Consider the following 24,141-nt stretch of genomic DNA (forward strand, 5'->3'; position numbering starts at 1 on the left):
GAGATGTTGGTGAAAACGTTCCAGTTCCTTCCAGCCATGCCACCACGCAGCAAATGTACCATCCACATATCAACGAAATATTCGGTTTCTTGTTCACTGTTTCCAATGCCTGCTCCATGAATTTTTCTGTAAAGAAGTTCACTATAACTGGGGTTAACGTCCTGCCCATAGTGACACCATTCATGTTGTTGTTGTGATCTTCAGTCCTGAGACTGGTTTGATGCAGCTCTCCATGCTACTCTGTCCTGTACAAGCTTCTTCATCTCCCAGTACCTACTGCAGCCTACATCCTTCTGAATCTGCTTTGTGTATTCATCCCTTGGTCTCCCTCTACGATTTTTACCCTCCACACTGCCCTCCAATACTAAATTGGTGATCCCTCGATGTCTCAGAATGTGTCCTACCAACCGATCCCTTCTTCTAGTCAAGTTGTGCCACAAGCTCCTCTTCTCCCCATTTCTATTCAATGCCTCCTCATTAGGTATGTGATCTACCCATCTAATCTTCAGCATTCTTCTGTAGCACCACATTTTGAAAGCTTATATTCTCTTCTTGTCTAAGCTATTTATCGTCCATGTTTCACTTCCATACATGGCTACACTCCATACAGATACTCTCACAAACGACTTCCTGATGCTTAAATTTATACATCTACATCTACATGACTACTCTGCAATTCACATTTAAGTGCTTGGCAGAGGGTTCATCAAACCACAATCATACTATCTCTCTACTATTCCACTCCCGATCAGAGAGCGGGAAAAACGAACACCTAAACCTTTCTGTTCGAGCTCTGATTTCTCGTATTTTATTTTGATGATCATTCCTACCTATGTAGGTTGGGCTCAACAAAATATTTTCGCATTCGGAAGAGAAAGTTGGTGACTGAAATTTCGTAAAAAGGTCTCGCCGCGACGAAAAACGTCTATGCTGTAATGACTTCCATCCCAACTCGTGTATCATATCTGCCACACTCTCACCCCTATAACGCGATAATACAAAACAAGCTGCCCTTTTTTGCACCCTTTCGATGTCCTCCGTCAATCCCACCTGGTAAGGATCCCACACCGCGCAGCAATATTCTAACAGAGGACGAACGAGTGTAGTGTAAGCTGTCTCTTTAGTGGACTTGTTGCATCTTCTAAGTGTCCTGCCAATGAAACGCAACCTTTGGCTCGCCTTCCCGACAATATTATCTATGTGGTCCTTCCAACTGAAGTTGTTCGTAATTTTAACACCCAGGTACTCAGTTGAATTGACAGCCTTGAGAATTGTACTATTTATCGAGTAATCGAATTCCAACGGATTTCTTTTGGAACTCATGTGGATCATCTCACACTTTTCGTTATTTAGCGTCAACTGCCACCTGACACACCATACAGCAATCTTTTCTAAATCGCTTTGCAGCTGATACTGGTCTTCGGATGACCTTACTAGACGGTAAATTACAGCATCATCTGCGAACAGTCTAAGAGAACTGCTCAGATTGTCACCCAGGTCATTTATATAGATCAGGAACAGTAGAGGTCCCAGGACGCTTCCCTGGGGAACACCTGATATCACTTCAGTTTTACTCGATGATTTGCCGTCTATTACTACGAACTGCGACCTTCCTGACAGGAAATCACGAATCCAGTCGCACAACTGAGATGATACCCCATAGCTCCGCAGCTTGATTAGAAGTCGCTTGTGAGGAACGGTGTCAAAAGCTTTCCGGAAATCTAGAAATACGGAATCAACTTGAGATCCCCTGTCGATAGCGGCCATTACTTCGTGCAAATAAAGAGCTAGCTGCGTTGCACAAGAGCGATGTTTTCTGAAGCCATGCTGATTACGTGTCAATAGATCATTCCCTTCGAGGTGATTCATAATGTTTGAATACAGTATATGCTCCAAAACCCTACTGCAAACCGACATCAATGATATAGGTCTGTAGTTAAATGGATTACTCCTACTACCCTTCTTGAACACTCGTGCGACCTGCGCAACTTTCCAATCTGTAGGTACAGATCTATCGGTGAGCGAGTGGTTGTATATGAGTGCTAAGTAGGGAGCTATAGTATCAGCGTAATCTGAAAGGAACCTAATCGGTATACAATCTGGACCTGAAGACTTGCCCGTATCAAGCAATTTGAGTTGCTTCGCAACCCCTAAGGTATCTACTTCTAAGAAACTCATGCTAACAGATGTTCGTGTTTCAAATTCTGGAATATTCCATTCGTCTTCCCTGGTGAAAGAATTTCGGAAAACTGCGTTCAATAACTCCGCTTTAGCGGCACAGTCGTCGATAACAGTATCATCGGCACTGCGCAGCGAAGGTATTGACTGCGTCTTGCCGCTTGTGTACTTTACATACGACCAGAATTTCTTCGGATTTTCTACCAAATTTCGAGACAATGTTTCTTTGTGGAACCTATTAAAGGCATCTCGCATCGAAGTACGTGCCAAATTTCGCGCGTCTGTAAATTTTAGCCCATCTTCAGGATTTCGCGTTCTTCTGAACTTCGCATGCTTTTTCCGTTGCCTCTGCAACAGCGTTCGGACCTTTTTTGTGTACCACAGGGGATCCGTTCCATCTCTTACCAACTTATGAGGTATGAATATCTCAATTGCTGTTGCTACTATATCTTTGAATTTGAGCCACATCTCGTCTACATTCGCATAGTCAGTTCGGAAGGAATGGAAATTGTCTTTTAGGAAGGCTTCTAGCGGCATTTTATCCGCTTTTTTAAATAAAATTATTTTGCGTTTGTTTCTGATGGATTTGGAAGAAATGGTATTTAGCCTAGCTACAATGACCTTGTGATCACTAATCCCTGTATCAGTCATGATGCTCTCTATCAGCTCTGGATTGTTTGTGGCCAAGAGGTCAAGTGTGTTTTCGCAACCATTTACAATTCACGTGGGTTCATGGACTAACTGCTCGAAATAATTTTCGGAGAATGCATTTAGGACAATCTCGGAAGACGTTTTCTGCCTACCACCGGTTTTGAACAAGTATTTTTACCAACATACCGAGGGTAGGTTGAAGTCCCCACCAACTATAACCGTATGAGTGGGGTATTTATTTGTTACGAGACTCAAACTTTCTCTGAACTGTTCCGCAACTATATCATCGGAGTCTGGGGGTCGGTAGAAGGAGCCAATTATTAACTTAATTCGGCTGTTAAGTATAACCTCCACCCACACCAATTCGCACGGACTATCTACTTCGACTTCACTACAAGATAAGCCACTACTGACAGACACAAACACTCCACCACCAATTCTGCCTAATCTATCTTTCCTGAACACCGTCTGAGACTTCGTAAAAATTTCTGCAGAACTTATTTCAGGCTTTAGCCAGCTTTCTGTACCTATAACGATATCAGCTTCTGTGCTTTCTATTACCGCTTGAAGCTCAGGGACTTTTCCAGCGCAACTACAACAATTTACAACTATAATTCCAACTGTTCCTTGATCCAAGCACGTCCTGTAATTGCCAAGCACCCTTTGACATTGCAGCCCATCCCGCACTTTCCCGAGGCCTTCTAACCTAAAAAACCGCCCAGTCCACACCACACAGCCTCCGCTACCCGTGTAGCCGCCAGCTGAGTGTAGTGAACTCCTGACCTATTCAGCGGAACCCGAAACCCCACCACCCTATGGCGCAAGTCAAGGAATCTGCAGCCAATACGGTCGCAAAACTGTCTGAGCCTCTGATTCAGACCCTCTACCCAGCTCTGCACCAAAGGTCCGCAGTCGGTTCTGTCAACGATGCTGCAGATGGTGAGCTCTGCCTTCATCTCGTAATCAAGACCGGCAGCCTTCACCAAATCAGATAGCCGCTGGAATCCAGAGAGAATTTCCTCAGATCCAAAGCGACACACGTCATTAGTGCCGACATGTGCCACCACCTGCAGCTGGCTGCACCCTGTGCTCTTCATGGCATCCGGAAGGACCCTTTCCACATCAGGAATGACTCCTCCCGGAATGCACACAGAGTGCACACTGGATTTCTTCCCCTCCTTAGCCGCCGTATCCCTAAGGGGCCCCATTACGCGCCTAACATTGGAGCTCCCAACTACCAGTAAGCCCACCCTCTGCGATTGCCCGGACCTTGAAGGCTGAGAATGATCCTCTGAAACAGGGCAGGCAGCTGCATCTGGCTCAGCCAGAGACAGTTCCTGAAACCGGTTTGTCAGACGCACCGGGGAGGCTTTCTGATCAGCCTCCGGGGACGCCTTTCGCTGCCTGCCACGCCTTGGAACGACCTCCCAATCAACCACAGGCGAGGGCTCAGCCCCAGTGCGGGCAGCAACCGGGGCAACCACAGCAGCAGACCGATCTGTGGACAGACGGGACGAGGTTGACATCCCCGTGATACCCAAGTCCGGCTCCCCACAGTGGTGCCCATTGGCAACAGCCTCAAGCTGCGCGACCGAAGTCAACGCCGATTGCAGCTGTGAGCGAAGGGATGCTAAGTCAGCCCTCATCCGAACACAGCAATCGCAGTCCCTGTTCATTCTAATCGATGTTTAACAACAGTTACCGAAACACGAGTCCGTGCCTATATTACGCAAGCGGAACACGCAAAGAATGTATCAACTAACCTGTACAAATGCCTAACGACTGCACTACAATCTGCTGAATTTACGATTACAGTAACTAAAACTCGAAATTGCACCTCCTATACGAAACTCACATGCAATTTAAATAAGAATCTACGAAGTAAACACTAAAGCGCGATGCTACAACTGTCAAATACTATAATACGCCCGAAATATATGAATTAAACAATGCAAGTACCCAAAAACACGCAAAGAAATTAATTAAACTATCTAACAAATAAGTAAGCTAGGGTTATACAACTTGCTGCTGCAGCTGCTTATCCAACGGCGGCAGGGAGCACACTCGATGTTAACAAATTTCTCTTCTTCAGAAACGCTTTCCTAGCCATTGCCAGTCTACATTTTATATCCTCTCTACTTCGACCATCATCAGTTATTTTGCTCCCCAAATAGCAAAACTCCTTTACTACTTTAAGTGTCTCATTTCCTAATCTAATTCACTCAGCATCACCCGAATTAATTCGACTACATTCCATTATCCTCGTTTTTCTTTTGTTGACGTTCATATTATACCCTCCTTTCAAGACACTGTCCATTCCGTTCAACTGCTCTTCCAAGTCCTATTATGTCTCTGACAGAATTACAATGTCATCGGCAAAATTCAAAGTTTTTATTTATTCTCCATGGATTTTAATACCTACTCCGAAATTCTCTTTTGTTTCTTTTACTACTTGCTCAATATACAGTTTGAATAGCATCGGGGAAAGGCTACAACCCTGTCTCACTCCCTTCCCAACCACTGCTGCCCTTTCATGTCCCTCGACTCTTATAACGGTCATCTGCTTTCTGTACAAATTGTAAATAGCCTTTCGCTCCCTGTATTTTAACCCTGCCACCTTCAGAATTTGGAATAGAGTATTCCAATCAACATTGTCAAAAGCTTTCTCTAAGTCTACAAATGCTAGAAATGTAGGATTGCCTTTTCTTAATCTTTCTTCTAAGATAAGTCATAGGGTCAGTATTGCCTCATGTGTTGCAACATTTCTGCGGAATCCAAATTGATCTTCCCCAAGGTCAGCTTCAACCAGTTCTTCCATTCGTTTGTAAAGAATTCGCGTTAGTATTTTGCAGCTGTGACTTATTAAACTGGTAGTTCAGTAAACACCTGCTTTCTTTGAATTGGAATTATAATATACTTCTTGAAGTCTGAGGGTATTTCACCTGTCTCGTACATCTTGCCCACCAGATGGTAGAGTTTTGTCAGGACTGGCTCTCCCAAGGCCACCAGGAGTTCTAATGGAATGTTGTCTATTCCCAGGGCCTTGTATTGACTCAGGTCTTTCAGTGCTCTGTCAAACTCTTCATACAGTATCGTATCTCCCATTTCATCTTCATCTACATCCTCTTTTATTTCCAAAATATTGTCCTCAAGTACATTGCCCTTGTATAGACCCTCTATATACACCTTCCACCTTTCTGCTTTCCCTTCTTTGCTTAGCACTGTGTTTCCATCTGAGCTCTTGATATTCATACATGTGGTTCTCTTTTCTCCAAAGGCCTCTTTAATTTTCCAGTAGGCACTATCTATCTTACCCCTAGTGAGATAAGTCTCTACAACCTTACATTTGTCTTCTATCCATCCCTGCTTAGCCATTTTGCACTTCCTGTCAATCTCATTTTTGAGACGTTTGTATTCCTTTTTGCCTGCTTCATTTACTGCATTTTTATATTTTCTCCTTTCATCAATTAAATTTAATATTTCTTCAGTTACCCAAGGATTTCTACCAGCCCTCGTCTTTTTACCTATTTGATCCTCTGCTGCCTTCACTATTTCATCCCTCATAGCTACCCATTCTTCTTCTATGGTTTTTCTTTCCCCCATTCCTGTCAATTGTTCCCTTATGCTCTCCCTGAAACTCTGTATAACCTCTGGTTCTTTCAGTTTATCCAGGTCCCACCTCCTTAATTTCTCACCTTTTTGCAGTTTCTTCAGTTTTAGTCTACAGTTCATAACCAATAGATTGTGGTCAGAGTCCACATCTGCCCCTGGCAATGTCTTACAATTTAAAACCTTGTTCCTAAACCTGTGTCTTACCATTATATCTATCTGATACCTTTCAGTATCTCCAGGGTTCTTCCATGTATAGAACCTTCTTTCATTATTCTTAAAGCAAGTGTTAGCTATGATTAAGTTATGCTCTGCGCAAAATTCTACCAGGCGCCTTCTTCTTTCATTTCTTACCCCCAATCCATAATCACCTACTATGTTTCCTTCTCTCCTTTTTCCTACTCTCGAATTCCAGTCACCCATGACTATTGAATTTTCATCTCCCTTCACTGCCTGAAGAATTTATTTATTTCCTCATACATTTCTTCAATTTTTTCATCATCTGCAGAGCTAGTTGGCATATAAACTTGCACTACTGTAGTAGGTGTGGGCTTCGTGTCTATCTTGGCCACAATAATGCGTTCCCTATGCTGTTTGTAGTAGCTTACCCGCAGTCCTATTTTTTTATTCATGATTAAACCTACCCCTGCATTACCCCTGTTTGATTTTCTATTTATAACCCTGTATTCACCTGACCAAAAGTCTTGTTCGTCCTGCCACCAAACTTCACTAATTCCCACTATATCTAACTTTAACCTATCCATTTCCCTTTTTAAATTTTCTAATCTACCTGCCCAATTAAGGAATCTGACATTCCACGCTCCGATCCGTAGAACGCCAGCTTTCTTTCTCCTGATAGCAACGTCCTCCTGAGTTGTACCCGCCAGGTGATCCGAATGGGGGACTATTTTACCTCCGTAATATTTTACCCAAGAGGACACCATCATCATTTAATCATACAGTAAAGCTGCATGCCCTCAGGAAAAATTATGACTGTAGTTTCCCCTTGCTTTCAGCCGTTCGCAGTAGCAGAACAGCATGGCGATCTTGGTTAATGTTACAAGGCCAGATCAGTCAATCATCGAGACTGTTGCCCCTGCAACTACTGAAAAGGCTGCTGCCCCTCTTCAGTAACCACACGTTTGTCTGGCCTCTCAACAGGTACCCCTCTGTTGTGTTTGCACCTACGGTACGGCTATCTGTATCACTGAGGCACGCAAGCCTCCCCACCAATGGCAAGTTCCATGGTTCATGTTGGGGGGTGGGGGGGGGGGGGGGGGGGGGGTGGGGGCACTATTCATATGTTCCATTTGAAATATGTGGTTGTGAGGCAATATTTAAAGAGTTCTGCATCATCGGGAGAAAAAATTCCCATTCAGCTGTTGCATTAGCTCATTGAGCATAGTGAATAATGATACCACATCAAAACTAACTGAAGTATCCTCTGGTTGTATCATTATGTTGTTTAATTTATTGATAAAATATGCTATATTCTTAATATATGAATCTGATCAGTCCACATATGGTTGTTATTATGTTATCAAGAACCTTTCAATCAAATAGGAGGACAAACCAACAGCACTCAGTATGGGCCTTAAAGAGGAACATGTTCTTTGTGCATCTTCAATAATCCATAAAGTCTTGGTGGTAGTGCAACTGCACTGAACAGTGTTCTCTGAATGCTCTGTTTGGTAAATGACTTCTTTATCAACTGCAAAACAGTTCTAAGAACTTTGTCAATGGGGTTTTTACTCAGTTTCCTTTATGTTTGTAGATCTAGTAAATCATTAATCTTACTATCATAGTCAGTCACATTCAAAACAAATGTAGCATTTCCCTTTTCAGAGGGGGAACAATAACACTACTGTCCTCATTCAGGCATTTTATGGCATTCCTCTCACCCACAGTTAAGTTACTTTTTGGAGGCTTTGCACAATGCAATACTCTTACAGCTTCTATAAAGATTTCTTCAGGTGTAACCATGTTCACACTATGAATGCCTACTTCTATACTGGCTATTATTTCTCAGGTGGGCACAACTTTTGGGCTAATGACAAAATTTCCATCTTTGACAAGCATAGATCTGTCATCATACAAAAACTTTGGAATAACACTTGACCACTCTGCAACAAGACAGGAATGTGAGTAAACACAAAAACTACACTCTCTTCTTCTGGAGACTTTTCATGCTTGGCAAATTTCTTGGCATCTCCTCCCTGTAGAGGCATCTCATTGTAAAATGTAAGCTTTCACACCCAGAAATTTCACAACTGATGAAATCAAACAATGGAAAATCCAGGATGGAATGTAACAAAATTATGAAAAGGAAAGTTGCTACTCACCATATAGCGGAGATGTGGAGTCACGATAGGCACAACAAAAAGACTCTCACAATTATAGCTTTTGGCCATTAAGGCCTTTGTCAACAATAGACACACACACAGGCACAGATACAGACACACACACACACACACACACACACACACACACACACACACATACTCACACAAATGACTGCCATCTCAGGTAACTGAAACCACACTGCATCATCACAGCATCTCCGCTATATGGTAAGTAGCAGCTTTCCTTCTTATAAAACAATTAATAAAATGTTTCAGGCTATTACGCCATGGTCAAGTGTCTGCAGATAGGGATGAAATGTTGGGTTTTAAAGTGAAATCCATTTGATGATGGATTAATAGCCTGGAATATTTTATTAATTGTGACATTTCTGCTACTGAAACTTTACATTCTACAATTATATGGCTCTACAGGGAGGAGATGACAAGAAATTTGTCACCCACAGAAGGTCTCCAGAAAAAGAGGGTGCAGTATTTGTGTTTCCTCACATTCCTGTTGCAGAGTGGTCAGCATTATTCCAAAGTTTTCGAGGATTAAGCAGCTATGCAGCTTGGACATGGTGTCGCAGATTTTCAAATGGATGGAAGAGGCTTTACTACGAGAGCAGATTCAACAGATCCACCAGAACCTCGCTAGCACAGACTGTAGTTAATGTCTGTCCCAATTACTGTCAGCAATAAATTGTGTAGTGGTGTCTGGCATAGAATTGACAGACTATTGCACAATAGTTTTAGGAAGGTTATGTTGACAACATCTAATAGACCAAAGAAGAAATTTGATAATTTGCAACCTAATCAGACGATCAGCCATTTGGATGCTACCTGTGCGGTTATCAATTTATCAGGACATTAGTTGCCTGACGATGAGAGATCTAAACTTGCCAAGGGCTGAAATTTTGCCATTACACTGTAAGTTGTGACCACAGATGAAATAACAGCCAGTGTAGAAGCAGGCGTATGTTGTGTGGACACAGTTACAGTTGAAGAAATGCATATAGAAGCTGTAAGTGTATTGTCTCACACAAAGCTTCCAAAAAGTAATTTAACTGTGGCTGTGAGGAATGGCAAACATGTCTGAGTGAGGATAATAGTGTTATCATTCTCCCCACTGACAATGGAAATGCAATGGCTGTTTTGAATGTGACCGACTATGATAGCAAGATTAATGACTTATTAGATCCACAAAAATTATAGGAAACTGAGTACTGACCCCACTGACAAAGTTCTTAAAACTGCTACACATTTGATAAAAAAGGCTTCTATCAACCAAAGCATTCAGGAAAGTCTATTCAGTTCAATTGCACTACCACCCAGACTTTATGGATAGCTGAAGGTGCACGAAATACACGTTCCTCTAAAGCCCATAATGTGTGCTTTTGGTTCGTCCACCTATTTGACTGACAAGTTCTTGACAACATTCTTACAACCATATGGGGTCCAATTGGATTTGTATATCATGAAAAACGCACATTTTATTAGTAAATTAAATGGAATAGTGGTACAGCCAGAGTACACATTAATTAGTTTGACGTGGTTATCACTATTCACCATGATTCTGCTCAATGAAGTGCTGCAACAGTTGAATGGGAATTTTCCCTCGCAATGATGCAGAACTCTTTAAATACTGCCTCACAACCACATATTTCAAATGTAGCAGTGAATTCTATGAACAGATGAATAGTGTCACTATGGGAAGCGCTTAAGGCCTTTACAGAAAAGTTCAAGGAGCAGGCATTGGAAACTGTGAACAAGAAAATCAATATTTGGTTCCGAAATGTGGATGATATGTTTGTTTTGTAGTGGCATGGCAAGGAGGAACTGGGTTGTTTTCACCAACATCTCAATGGGAGCAACCGGAAGATTCAGTTTAACATGGAGGAGGATGCAAATGGAAGATCCAATTTTCTTGATATGCTAGTTCTCAAGAAAGAAGATGATAGCTTGACCACATGGTTTACCAAAGACCAACACACACAGACTGTTACCTACACCAGGACTTGAACCACCACTCACAACAAAAGTCAGGCATCATAAAAACATTAGCAGATAGAGCAAGGAAAATTTGTGAACCAGAGCTGCTTGATGCAGAATTACAACATTTCACTAATACATTGCTCAAGAATGGTTATTCGTTAGCTGCAGTGAAAAGGGTGTTCAGACCACTGTGTAGAAATCATATGCTCAAGTGCTGGTGAAATTGTAAGTTTTCGCGCCTTTCACTATGGACATTGCTGACCACATAGGAAAAATCTTTAAAGAGCAGAACATCACAGTAATCCACAAACCACCCAGAAGGTATAAGATCACCTAAAATCATCCAAGGTTGCTAGCCAACCACTGCTATGGGGACTTGTATGTGGGTGTCACAAAAAGAAGAGTCAAAAACCAACTAGAACAGCACAAGGGCAATTGGAGAAATGGGGATATTAATGGATCAGCTGTTACAGAACATGCTCTGCAACCAGGACACCACTGCATTCAGTTTGATAGTACTCAAGTACTGACAGTGACAAGCGGATACCATAAAAGGCTATACTGAAAGGCTATAGAGATTGTAAAACACACCAAGAATTTCACTGGGAAGGAGGAGGGTGTGAAATTGTATGACATCTGGATTCTGGTGTTGAAGAAGATGTGTACCAGTCTTCCCACCAGGGTGTGATAGCAACAGTGGATGACGGCCGTGGACTATGACCAATTGCACTAGTGAATTGAAAACATCTGATGTCGCGACTGTGTGGAAGTATGAAGAAGTGGAATTTTGCTATCGTCAGTAGTAAGCCAAGGTGTAAATTGGACAATTGAAGAAAATATGATCCTCCTTGAAAATGCCCTCTGAAAATGAGGATGAAACATTTTGCTTTAACATGAAATCCATTCGAGCATGGCATAATAGCCCAGAACATTTTATTAATTGTGAGCTGGTTGGTAGTCATACCAATAAAAAAGTTGTGCTTTGATTACAGCAGAGCTGGTAAATTATATGGCTGCTTTCACAGGTGGCCCAGCCCCTGATGGGATAGCATGAACCTGTGAGAGGACTGGATTAGGATGTGCTGGGTAGGCGGATTGGGCAGATCTGGCATCTGGGCCTTCCACAGGGATATGAACCTTGGGGCAATGGGATGGGATTGGGAGTGACATAGGGATGGACTAGGATGCTGCAGATGTTGAGTAGGTGATGGAACACCAGTTTAGAACGAGTGGAGAGAATATTGAGTAGGATGTCCATCAATTCAGGGCATGATGATCACCTATCATATACACCAAAATATGACAAGTTAGCTCCAGTAAGAAACATTTTTGATAGGTTTATCCAGATTTGCAAAACAGTATTTACTCCCTGCGGATACCTCACAATCAGTAAGAAGTTACAGTGAGTTTGAGGCAATTGTCAGTTTAGACAGTATATACCCAGCAAACCAAACAAACACAGAATAAAAATATTTGCTCTTTGTGACACCAGGATGTACTATACTGTTGATATCAAAGTGTATGTTGGAACATAAGCAGAGGGACACGGTAAGTACATAATACTCCAGCTGCTTTGATTCAGAGACTGTGCACCTCCATCAAAGGAATCACCTACTATCTTTCCTTCTCTCCCTTTTCCTACTGACGAATTCCAGTCACCCATGACTATTAAATTTTCGTCTCCCCTCACTACTTGAACAATTTCTTTTATCTCATCATACATTTCATCAATTTCTTCATCATCTGCAGAGCTAGTTGGCATACAAACTTGTACTACTGTAGTAGGCATAGGCTTTGTGTCTATTGTGGCCACAATAATGCGTTCACTATGCTGTTCATAGTAGCTTACCCGCACTCCTATTTTTTTATTCATTATTAAACCTACTCCTGCATTACCCCTATTTGATTTTGTATTTATAACTCAGTATTCACCTGACCAAAAGTCTTGTTCCTCCTGCCACCAAACTTCACTAATTCCCACTATATCTAACTTTAATCTATCCATTTCCCTTTTTAAATTTTCTAATCTACCTGCCCGATTAAGGGATCTGACATTCCACGCTCCGATCCGTAGAACACCAGTATTCTTTCTCCTGATAATGACGTCCTCTTGAGTAGTCCCTGCCCGGAGATCCGAATGGGGGACTATTTTACCTCCGGAATATTTTACCCAAGAGGACACCATCATCATTTAATCATACAGTAAAGCTGCATGCCCTCAGGAAAAATTACGGCTGTAGTTTCCCCTTGCTTTCAGCCGTTCGCAGTACCAGAATAGCAAGGCCATTTTGGTTAATGTTACAAGGCCAGATCAGTCAATCATCGAGACTGTTGCCCCTGCAACTACTGAAAAGGCTGGCCTCTCAACAGATACCCCTCCGTTATGGTTGCACCTACGGTATGGCTATCTGTATCGTTGAGGCACCCAAGCCTTCCCACCAACGGCAAGGTCCATGGTTCGTGGAGGGATAGGGGGGTGGGGTATGTACTTAGCACATTAAAATTCAACACAGTAAGCTGTATATACGCAATGACTTTGTTGATTTTTACTTATAAATCTATATTTACTGCCATGCAGACTGACAAACCACAGTGCAATTACTGCAATGTTAAACAAGGAATGCTAATTTTTGTAACAATTGTTAACATGTTATAAGAAAATGTAGACTAGATAACAGAGGTAAGCATGGTTTTGAGAAACACTGCCCATAGTTTCTATCATTCAAAAGAGAATTAAAAAAAAAAAAAAGCTGAGACAATTGGGATCTGCTGGGACAAAAAGTACCAGATGCTAATACTATAACAGGCCGTAACTGAAACCCATATCAGGATGGTGGGATTTGAATTTGAAGCTTGTGTTTCCTGGACATGAGTCAGTTACCTTTACCACATTCAGTTTTATGCTTTCAGGCTTCTGTTATTCATATTTTCTGCTAAACATCTAAGAACTTCAAAGCAGAACAAATGTTTTTCATATAAATTTTCATATTTCCATATTCATCTTTTATTTTCACCATCACCATCATTTTTCACTCTGGTAAGCAAGTTGAGATTGTAGATAAGCCTCCTACAACTTACCTTGTCATTCCACAGCTGTTGCACTTTTATCTGCTGCCGGTGGCCACCTCAAATTTGAAGGTCTTACTTTTGGCCTCTTCCTGGGACATCTTAGTCAAGGTAACCCAATGAGATACTGTGGTGAGCCATATTGTTCATCTGCTCATGCCACAGCAATAACTTCAGTAAAGGATCCCTGAAGGCTTCTTCCTAATTCTTGCTGTTTGTTGATATCCTCAATCCTTAACTATCTATTTTTGTTTTCTGTAATACGAACAGAGGACCTTCATATCTGTTGCCAGGATTCAGTTCTTATTTGGTCCAGTAACTGTTACTGCTTCCAGATCATATTTTACTATATGCAGGAGGTAAGTTTCATACAGGCTGTTTTCGAAGCCTGGTGAAATGTTTCATCTCAAAGCATCTGACATACCAAATGGTAAAATTTGGAAACCTTTTATGTTCTGTTTCTAACCCCTTCATGTATGGTCTTATCTGAGGAAACAAAACTCCCTTAGAACTGGAAAATGTTCTTGGCATCTACCTCCTCCACTCCTTAGACAGACTGTTCTGGAATTCCTGCTCAAAAGCAAACTTTCCACTAGCAAAAAACTGTAAACAGCCATTGTTTTAATTTGACAGCTTCAACCAAAGGATTTACTAACTGCACATTACAAACAAAGTTCGAAAAAGGAGAGGCAGAAACATGTAACAACAAATTGAAAAGATTTGTAGTACTGATATAAGGCCAAAAGAAACAAATAAAAGATCCAGGAGAAAGAGTTGGGTTTGACTGAAAAGTAAGTTCAGTAGAAATGTTGAGTAAATAACAAGGTAGAGATACAAAGGAAATCAGGAGCGATAGGGATGGACTGATTCAAATAAAACAGAAGCAAAATTAAAGGAAAACAGGAGTAACAAGTGTAACAATAAGAGCAGACGTAAGCAATTCAGAAAATTCATTTGGATGGGTAACAGCGTCTTACATTTTTTTGAAAATGTTACTACTGTTGAAGTGAATTAATGAAACAAAACAGCTTCATATATACTGTTTGTATTTGAATTTAGCACTGTGATAACAATTTTTCTAGTCTTAGTGTTTCTTCAATACTGCCTGAAAGTGGACTAAAGTCAATGTCTCTCACATTTATTATATTTTCAAACATACAAGGTACTGCCCAAAATATCTGAGCATTTCATTGTACTGGTCAAACCAGTAGCAGTACTACATTTTGTTGCTATATGTCACAAGGTACACGTCTTAGCCACTACAGCACAATGTTGCATCATCTTTGGGGCATGCAGTTGTGAGTTGTAGCTGTGCATGCCAGCATGTGTATCAGTGCTTCTGTGAACTGTGAAATGGATAGAGTGAAGGAGCAATGGATTTGCATCAAATTCTGTTTTAAGTTAAGGAAAACTGTAGTTGAAACTCACCGCACACTGACAGAGACATCTAGTGAGAGTGCACTAAGTCAAGTAAGAACATCTGAGTGGTTCAAGTACTTCAAGGAAGGATTAGAATCTTTGGAAGATGGCACACATTCTGGTCAATTGTCAACAAGTACAACAATAGAAATGATCATGAAAGTGCATGATGTGATTCGCAAAGATCAAAGGCAGACAATTCTTGAGGATTTTAACAAATTTTGGCTGTCATACAGTACATATTAATGAATTCTCGCTGATGAACTGCAGCAAAGTTTGTCCCTCGCCTTCTCAGAATCAGCCAACAAAACTTCAGGATTCAGATGTGCACTGAGCTGCAACAAAGAGTTCGAGAGTGTCCAAAATTCTTATCCAGAGTCATAGCAGGTGATGATTCTTGGGTCTACTCTTATGACCCTGAAGCCAAGCAGTAATCATCACAATGGAAAATGCCATCTTCACCAAGGCTGATAAAAGCTCAACATGTTCACAGCTACATGAAGTCAGTTTCAATGTTTTTTTTTTCTCCCTTCAAATTTCAGGGAATGAATATAAAATGTAGACTGGCAACGGCAAGGAAAGCGTTTCTGAAGAAGAGACATTTGTTAACATCAAGTATAGATTTAAGTATCAAGAAGCATAAGTATTTGTATGGAGTGTAGCAATGTATGGAAGTGTAATGTAGACGATAAATAGTTTAGACAAGAAGAGAATAGAAGCTTTCGAAATATGGTGCTACAGAAGAATGCTGAAGATTAGATGGGTAGATCACATAACTAATGAGGAGGCATTGAATAGAATTGGAGAGAAGAGAAATTTGTATCACAACTTGACTAGAAGAAGGGATCGGTTGATAGGGCATATTCTGAGGCATCAAGGGATCACCAATTTAGTACTAGAGGGCAGTGTGGAGGGTAAAAATTGTAGAGGGAGACCAAGAGATGAATACACTAAACAGATTCAGAAGGATGTAGGTTGCAGTAGGTACAGGGAGATGATGAACCTTGTACAGGACAGAGTAGCATGGAGAGCTGCATCAAACCAGTCTCTGGACTGAAGACCACAACAACAACAACAGTGCATAAGGAGTTTGTTCTACCTCATCAGATTGTCAACAGGCAATTTTACTGCAAATGTTTGGGGCGACTAAGGGAAAATGCTTGGCACAAACAGCAGAGTTGTGAGTAAAAGAAGATTGGTTGGTGCACAATGAAAATGTAACCACGCACACCTCGCTTGTTGTGAAGGAATTCTACACAAAAGACAACATGGCAACAGACGCTCACACTCCCTACTCCCCAGACATAGCCCCTGTGATTTCTACATGTTCCTGAAGATAAAATTGAGTTCAAATGGCGTTGTGATGACTAGATTTATGACGTTCAAGTGGAATCGCAATGGGTCGTGAACACCCTTCACCCTACGGCTTTCCAGGAATGCTTCCAAGAAAGGGAACAATGCTGTTATAGTTGCATACATACCCAAGGTGACTACTTTGGAGGTGGTGGAGGACATTAAGATATAAATACAGTTTTTTATTTTTGCAATAAAATTCTCAATTTATTTTGGGTAGCATCTTACAATTATATGATTTACTGGACAGCTATGACAAATGAATCCTTAATAATAAATGGAAATGCGCAACATACTTGAGAATCATAAGCTGGAATATTATTTCAGCAAAACAATAATTCAAATAAAATATATACGGTGAGATAAGGCATACCTCGCCAAATGTGAAGATTCTCTAGCTGTTATATTATGTGGAATTTGACTCCTGTAAGCCTCATTAACAGGTAAATGATGTGATGCACACCATTTTGCATAAAGTATTGCATACATTGTTGGGTTAATTCTTCTCATGGCATCATAAAACCCATAGAAATACGAATCATAATACTGAAAATCTATTTCTGGTCTTTCATTATTTTCCATACCTAAGAAAAGAAATGTTTAACAATCAAAGCTGTATAAACTTCAATAATATAATATAGAAATGGTGAAGTAACTTACTTCTAATATAGAATTGGAAAGTCCTGGGTAGAATTGAAGGAGTGACAATAACCAGTTACAGTATAGTTATGACATTGTGAGGAAGATATATACATAATATAAGTAAGGCTGAACCAATAGCTTAGTTTTCGGATGAAATCATTCCTTGGAGATCATATAGCCTCTGTTACTCCTCTTTTTCTTCCCCACTGATGCCACCTGTCGCCTGTTCACACCTCTTCTCCCCTGCCTACATTGGGACAAGCACAGCACTGCCCAATTCTTATCCCAGTCAACTGCTGCCACTACCTCACCTAGCTGCCGTGTTCCTTTCATTCACCTCTCCCCCTTCCCGTCCTCTCCACGACTCCCTGTTGACTCCCTGTTCTTCTCCCCCTTTCCATCTTGCACAATCCTTCACCCCAGCTACTGCTCCTACTGCTCATTGTGAAAATTAGTCTTGTTTATGTGCATGACTACTGCTCCTGAAGCTCAGTGTATCAAATATTCAGTGAGTCGTAATGTTTATCATTCTGCTGCCTGAAGTAGCTTACCTGTAGCTGTTGAGTAGTCATTACTTTTCTGCCATTCTTCATTTGACTGGACTATAGGCAATGATGACCTGAACAAAGAAATTGTGGAAATAAAAACACATGTTCAGAAATGTTTGACAGAGTTAAAAAGTGTTGTAGTGTCCCCTCTAGTTTTAAATCACTCCTTTTATTATTCAAGAAAACACAAAACCTTCCATAAAGCAGTACTTTCTTCTGCGATACTTGGATAATTTAAAGCTACTTAGAAATTTCAAATAGGTCAGTGATCTTTATCTTGTAAAAAGTTTACATGACAACTTGGGGGATAAAGGACTCAGTTGCTTCTTGCACACACACACACACACACATGCGCATGCTCTCACATACACACACATTCACAGCTATCAAATGTCTGCTAGCTGCAGATGTGTATGATCCTACCCTCATACTAGAGGCCAGTAATAAGAACTACAAAGTTCCAGCATTACTATCATGCAGATAATCCAGAACTAACACAGACCTGCTCATGCAGTTCATGCAGCACACTATTTTTTGATACATGGATGTGAGCCAGACCCAGACGGAATGTGTGTGGCACATTAACAACCACTGGATGGGTACACTGGCCAACCTGAGTGTGATTTTTAAGTGGTTTGCCACAATCATTTATGGAAATGCTGAGTTGTTCCCCCTTCACAATACACAAACAGTTAAAATATGATAACGCACAGAAAACAACTAACATGATTGCCAAACAGATGGTGTGCTCAACTTCCTTTCCTTAGGTTAACTGATGATGATGGTGAGAGGAAGGGCATCTTTCATAAAATTAAACTGAAATAAATTTGCAAAATCATAAGAACAATGGACCCTGTGCAACAGGATAAATGCTAGGACAGTTAGAGGAAAAGAGAGTCAAACATTAAACATTGTTGCTCAAGTTCATAGTAGAAGTAATTATAAAATAAAGTTTAACCAAAGGTGAAGTTCAATTGTGTGCCAACAATGAGTCACAGAAAGAAATTATTAAGTAGCACTTAATTTATCATCTTTCTTGCAGCAACTAAATGATTTCTTCTCCTGTGTCAATCTTTTCATCTAAAAGTAGCAGTTACACTCAACATCCTCAATTCTTTGTTGGATATACTATAATCTCTGTCTTCCCCTACAGTTTATACCCTCTACAGCTTCCAGTTTATTCCTTCTACAGCTTCCTCTAATACCACGATAGCTTAGCAAACGCCCTACCATTGTGTCCCTTCTTCTTGTCTGTGTTTTCCAGATATTTCTGTCATTGTCAATTAAGAGGAGAACTGCTTGATTTCTTATCTTGTAAGGCAACTTTATTTTCAGTGTACTTCTAGAGCAACAAATGTAAAACACTTTGATTCTCTTCTTTTCTGGTACCAAAGCAATACCAAGCACCAAAGTTAAGGATCGAATGATCTCACTAGAAAGAAGACAACAGAAACTGAGAAATACAAATGTAATTTTTCTTCCATTCTGTTTCACTGTGATTACTTGAATGGTAGTACACAGACAAGAAGTGAAAATGTGAATATGTAGTATGAAACATATGCAGGCAATTTGAATCCAGAAATAGAATAGGAGTTCATTAAAAGACAAACATACGAGCATTGAAGAAAGTAATCCAGACGTCAGAGGAAATGCATTATGAGGTGGTGATTGCCACATCAGTCAACAATATGATTTATAGTGAATAAGGAAACTTGTAAATCTACAGTTGTAGAGGAGCAGATGAGTTAAAGAATAGTTGACACATGGGCAACATATGTGTTGTACAGATAAGCTCACTCCTTAACAAGCACTTAAAATAGGTAATTAATAAGATGGTTCAGGCTCAATAAATGCTGCCCTGGAATGCTGAAGCCCAGCCCATTACAAACAATTCCAGGAATGCAAATATGTTCCTCATTACATCAGAAAATGTAACAGCTATCAAAAAAATCTTTAAAACCAAAACTTTATTTTACAATAATCATGGTATCACAAAGTTAATAAAAGTAGCTTACTGATTTTAATAAAATCTCCAGTTATTTGGGTAACCAGTTATTTACTAGTGCAACACTTACTGATTGGGTTAAACACGCTGTAGTTAAGGCACTGTATCAAAACTGACTATCTTCACTTTCATTATTGTTCTCACAAAGTTTAGACTCTTTAATATATGAGTGGATCCTTAAACAACTGACTATAAATAACATACTGTCAAATCCATAGTTTGAATTTCTAAATGGTACTGTTACTGAGGAGGCTATTTATGAATATAGTGAGAATGTACTTCATTTATTAGATAATAAATTACTGGTTACTGGTATATTCTGTGATCTGTCAAACATATTTAACAGTGTAAATCACAACACCCTTCTAAGTAAATTAAAACATTATTGTGTAACAGGGAATCCTTCAAAACAGTTCAAGTCATATCTGTCTGACAGTCTGGCCTTGGCCGCCAGAGACAGTGGTTACGTGCGTGTGTGAGTCATGCATGTATGAATTTGTGTGTGTAAATATATAGACGAAAGCCTTTTGGTCAAAAGCTTACTTGTTTAGCACTATTTTTGTTGTGCCTGTTTGTGACTCAACATCTACCTTTTCCATAATACTGTCATTATACCATTCTGCTTTTTCCACTATTTGACAGAAAACAACGTGTGTCCATACAAAATAATTAAGTGTTCAGCTATTATTTGAATCGTAACTGATTGCATGTTGCGGTGTTGTGTCCTGCAAGGTTCCGTCTTAAGAGTCCTTTCTTTTCTTGGGTATATCAATGACCTTTCAACAGTCACATTAGCAAATACTAAGTTTGTTTTGTTTCTACAGGTTTCAAACACTATGACAAATAGCAAATTGCACCCCAAAAACCTTTAGCTGAACTTTACATTATAGAGTGAATGCTTTCTTTTTTATTTTTGCATTGCCTTCGCTTGGCAACATTTACATTACAAAAGTTTGTTGAAGCATTTCATCAGCTCTGTTGCATTCTTCTCCAAACTGCATGTAGTTCTAGAAAGAGCTATTAATGAAATTGCTTAAACTTATTCATCAGTAGTTCACACACAACCTTTGGGAGTTTGTTATAAAATTTCAAGCTAAGGTATCAACAGACTGGGGGCTCTTCGTCTCAGCAGTGTAGACCTTCTAGAAAGTTTTGATGTGGTATCACTTTTTACAAAATTTCCTCTTGCAGATTCTTTGACGATGATTGGCAACATGTTTCCTGTTGATATCACGGCTTTGTTCAGGCACGCTCTTTCCTCAACTTATTTTATGTTTAATCAAGAATATTTTGAACAGACTAACGGTGTCCTCATGGGTAGCCCCCTGTCTCCTTTGGTGGTCAACCTTTCTATGGAGGATTTTGAAGATAGAGCGCTTGAATCAGCTGCCCTGAAACCAACAGTTTTTTGGCGGTATGTGGATGACACTTTCATAGTGTGGCCTCATGGAGAAGATAAATTAATGGAGTTTCTATATCACCTCAACTCCATTCATAGCAACATCCGGTTCACCGTGGAAATAGAGAAAGATGGTTGTTTGCCTTTCTTGGATGTCCTGGTTCGAAGGAGGAATGATGGTTCTCTAGGGCATTCAGTTTACCGGAAACCCACTCATACTGATTTGTACCTGCAAGCATCGAGTTGCCATACCCATTGCAAACTATGAGTTTGCTTAAAACACTTGTTCATAGAGCTCATACTGTCTTAGATCTAGATAGCTTACCTTAAGAACTCGCCCATCTAAAGACAGTATTCAGCGAAAATGGGTATTCCATCCGGCAGATTAATAGGGCACTAACAGTTAAAACTAAGAAGCAGGAAGTAAATAAAGAGGACAACATGCCAGAACTATCTTTAGCTTTTCTTCCTATTGTTGGCAACACTTCGTTTAAAATAGCAAAAATCCTCCGAAAATTTCAGGTAAAAGTGGTTTTCCGCCCACCATCGAAGATTGCGGACCTTGTGGGATCAGTTAAGTACAATCTGTTACTAGGAAAGGCCGGAATTTACAAGATACCATGCCAATGTGGTATGGCTTACATAGGTCAAACCACACGCACCATGAAAGAACGCTGCACTGAACATCAACGTTACACCCAACTTTTGCAGCCAAGCAAGTCCGCAATTGCTGAACATTGTATTTCTACTGGACATTCAATGGAGTATGAGAAAACAATGATTTTGTCCATAGCAACTGACTCTCTGGGACTCCATTATTAAAGAATCCGTAGAAATATGACTGGCAGAAAATCTGTTAAACCGTGCCAACGGCTACTATCTGGACAGTGCATGGAATCCCATCATCTCCACAATTTGCTCAAATCGAAGACAACAGAGTGCGTCGACGGCCGTGGCAAACAGCAACGCAGAGGGGGACTGAGTTCCGCTATTCCAGCAGCGAGGGCACTGCCGGCGGGCAGTGTGGTTCATCTATCAAGTTTTCGACGCATGTGCAGAATAGTTACAGTACGCTATATATTGCGGAACGGAGGACATTTTCACCAATCTGCGACGGCTCACCTGAAGATGACTGACAGGTGCCCAGTTAAAATATCATGCGAACTATTGAACGACGACCGGCTGCAAGCCCGAAATTTGTTGGAACAGTCAATTCGCCAGGAAAATTTTAAAATTCACAATACACATGCTGCTACTTACTTGAATTGCTGATGATCATAGCACCTTTGGCAATACCGCTGCTGTCACCAAATGTAGAGATGCAGGAAGATGGATGATTGCACACTGGGTGCCAACATGTAGAGCATCAGTGGTGCAATGATTGCTACAGAGGGGTGGAAGAGCCAGTCTTCTAGTGGTCAGTGTGGCACTTGCACTCCCATTTGGGTATTGTGGGTTTACTGAGTTACCAAGGACTTAGGGAGTCCATCAGAGTTGAAGATGGCTACAGCTAGAGTGATAATGAGCATGAAAACTTTTAATTACTCCAACAAGTTACAACAGTCATAAGTGCACACCCTCATCTGATGGCACACCCCATGTTCACGCTGGTGTCCATATACCACACTCGTGGTCAGGAATCAATCCTGCAGCTCATGTTGGTGGCAAGTGGTGTCACAAGGATAGTAGTAGCTGCTGCCCCAGTCGTGATGAGGCCTTGCACGGTCAGTGTGCCTCAATAGTGCTGCTTTTGATGTAGCTGCTTTATGTTTTTGTTATGCTGCTGGTGTGATGGGTATGTCCTGTCCAGACAGGCTAAGTTTTTGGTAATGGCACCAAGGCTCAGTGACTAGGAGGGCCTTGGTTCAACCCTTACACAATCTGGTGGCATCCTGCACCAGGAAGAATGTTGGAGACCTAACAGCAGCAGCCAGTTCACAGCTGATGCCAATTTGTAGCCCAGCTGTGTCAACAAACCCAACCTGGCTGGACAGCCTGCTGTTATGCAAAACAAGGCAGGCCTTGTTGTCAACGAGCTCACCTATGTGGCCTGCCAAACGCCATCAAAGTGTTTTGAAATGCCGATTACTGCACCAGCAATGGATGGAGCTGCTGGCATGGTGTAAATGCTGACGTTGTGGATGATAGTAAGGGTTTGAATTTTGGCATCAGGCCCCAGCTTGTCCCCTTGCAGTTACACAGAATGTTTATTACAAATGTTATGCTATTTCAAGAACTTTCTAGAAATGATAAATACTAAGTAACACATAATAACTGGTAGTTGGGTTTGAACTGGTGACCCTTAGCACTCCAGCCAGTGAAGCTAACTACTTCACAATATCGCATGCAACACAGCTCACTGCATTCCTGCCCCTCTTGGAGAAACAGAAGTTCTCTCTGGAGACAACAACAGCACACTGGACCTAGATCTTGTCAATGGTCCATCTTAAGTTTCCATCGTCAATCTGTGCCTCTGTAGTAGGGCTTTATACCAAGGATTTGGATGACATCTCTTTGTTGGTTTTTTTTTTTCTTTTTGACAAAGAATCGTAATCCTTGACTAAGGAAAATGTCCATACCAAATCTCCCACGCTGTATCTTACTAGTAGCTGTTTGACTTTATAATGCTCTTGATCTTCTTCCTGAGCATCCAGGGTCCACATGTGAGCCATCTACACTTTCGGTCCTGGTGATAAGGTGTTTCATGTAGTAAGCTGAGCATCATCCAGTCGATATGAAAAATGTGCATCCACTATTATTTAAGCCTCATGACCATGGAGCAGAAAGAATAATGTAAAGCCTGTAGTATCTTGCTTCACTGCAAATGTCATGACAGGCAGTACTGTATCCCACTCGCGCAGTTTGAAATCAGAATACTCTGAGAGCATATTTGACAACATCTTATTGAAGTGTTCTTGAAGACCATTCACCTGTGGA

The 24,141-nt window shown here is 40.9% G+C and overlaps 1 protein-coding gene across 1 annotated transcript in view; it reads right to left on the minus strand.

The window, feature by feature from the left end:
• LOC126281238 (uncharacterized) overlaps positions 1-24,141 on the minus strand; it is a 201,012-nt gene that overhangs the window by 136,337 nt on the left and 40,534 nt on the right. The window contains exons 3-4 of the mRNA XM_049980010.1: positions 17,804-17,871; positions 16,984-17,194 (exon numbers count right to left, since the gene is read on the minus strand). Of these exons, the coding sequence (XP_049835967.1) occupies positions 16,984-17,194; positions 17,804-17,871 (279 nt within the window). The remainder of the gene's footprint in view (positions 1-16,983; positions 17,195-17,803; positions 17,872-24,141) is intronic.

This window comes from Schistocerca gregaria, chromosome 7 (assembly GCF_023897955.1).
Source record: "Schistocerca gregaria isolate iqSchGreg1 chromosome 7, iqSchGreg1.2, whole genome shotgun sequence".
Lineage (NCBI taxonomy): Eukaryota > Metazoa > Arthropoda > Insecta > Orthoptera > Acrididae > Schistocerca > Schistocerca gregaria.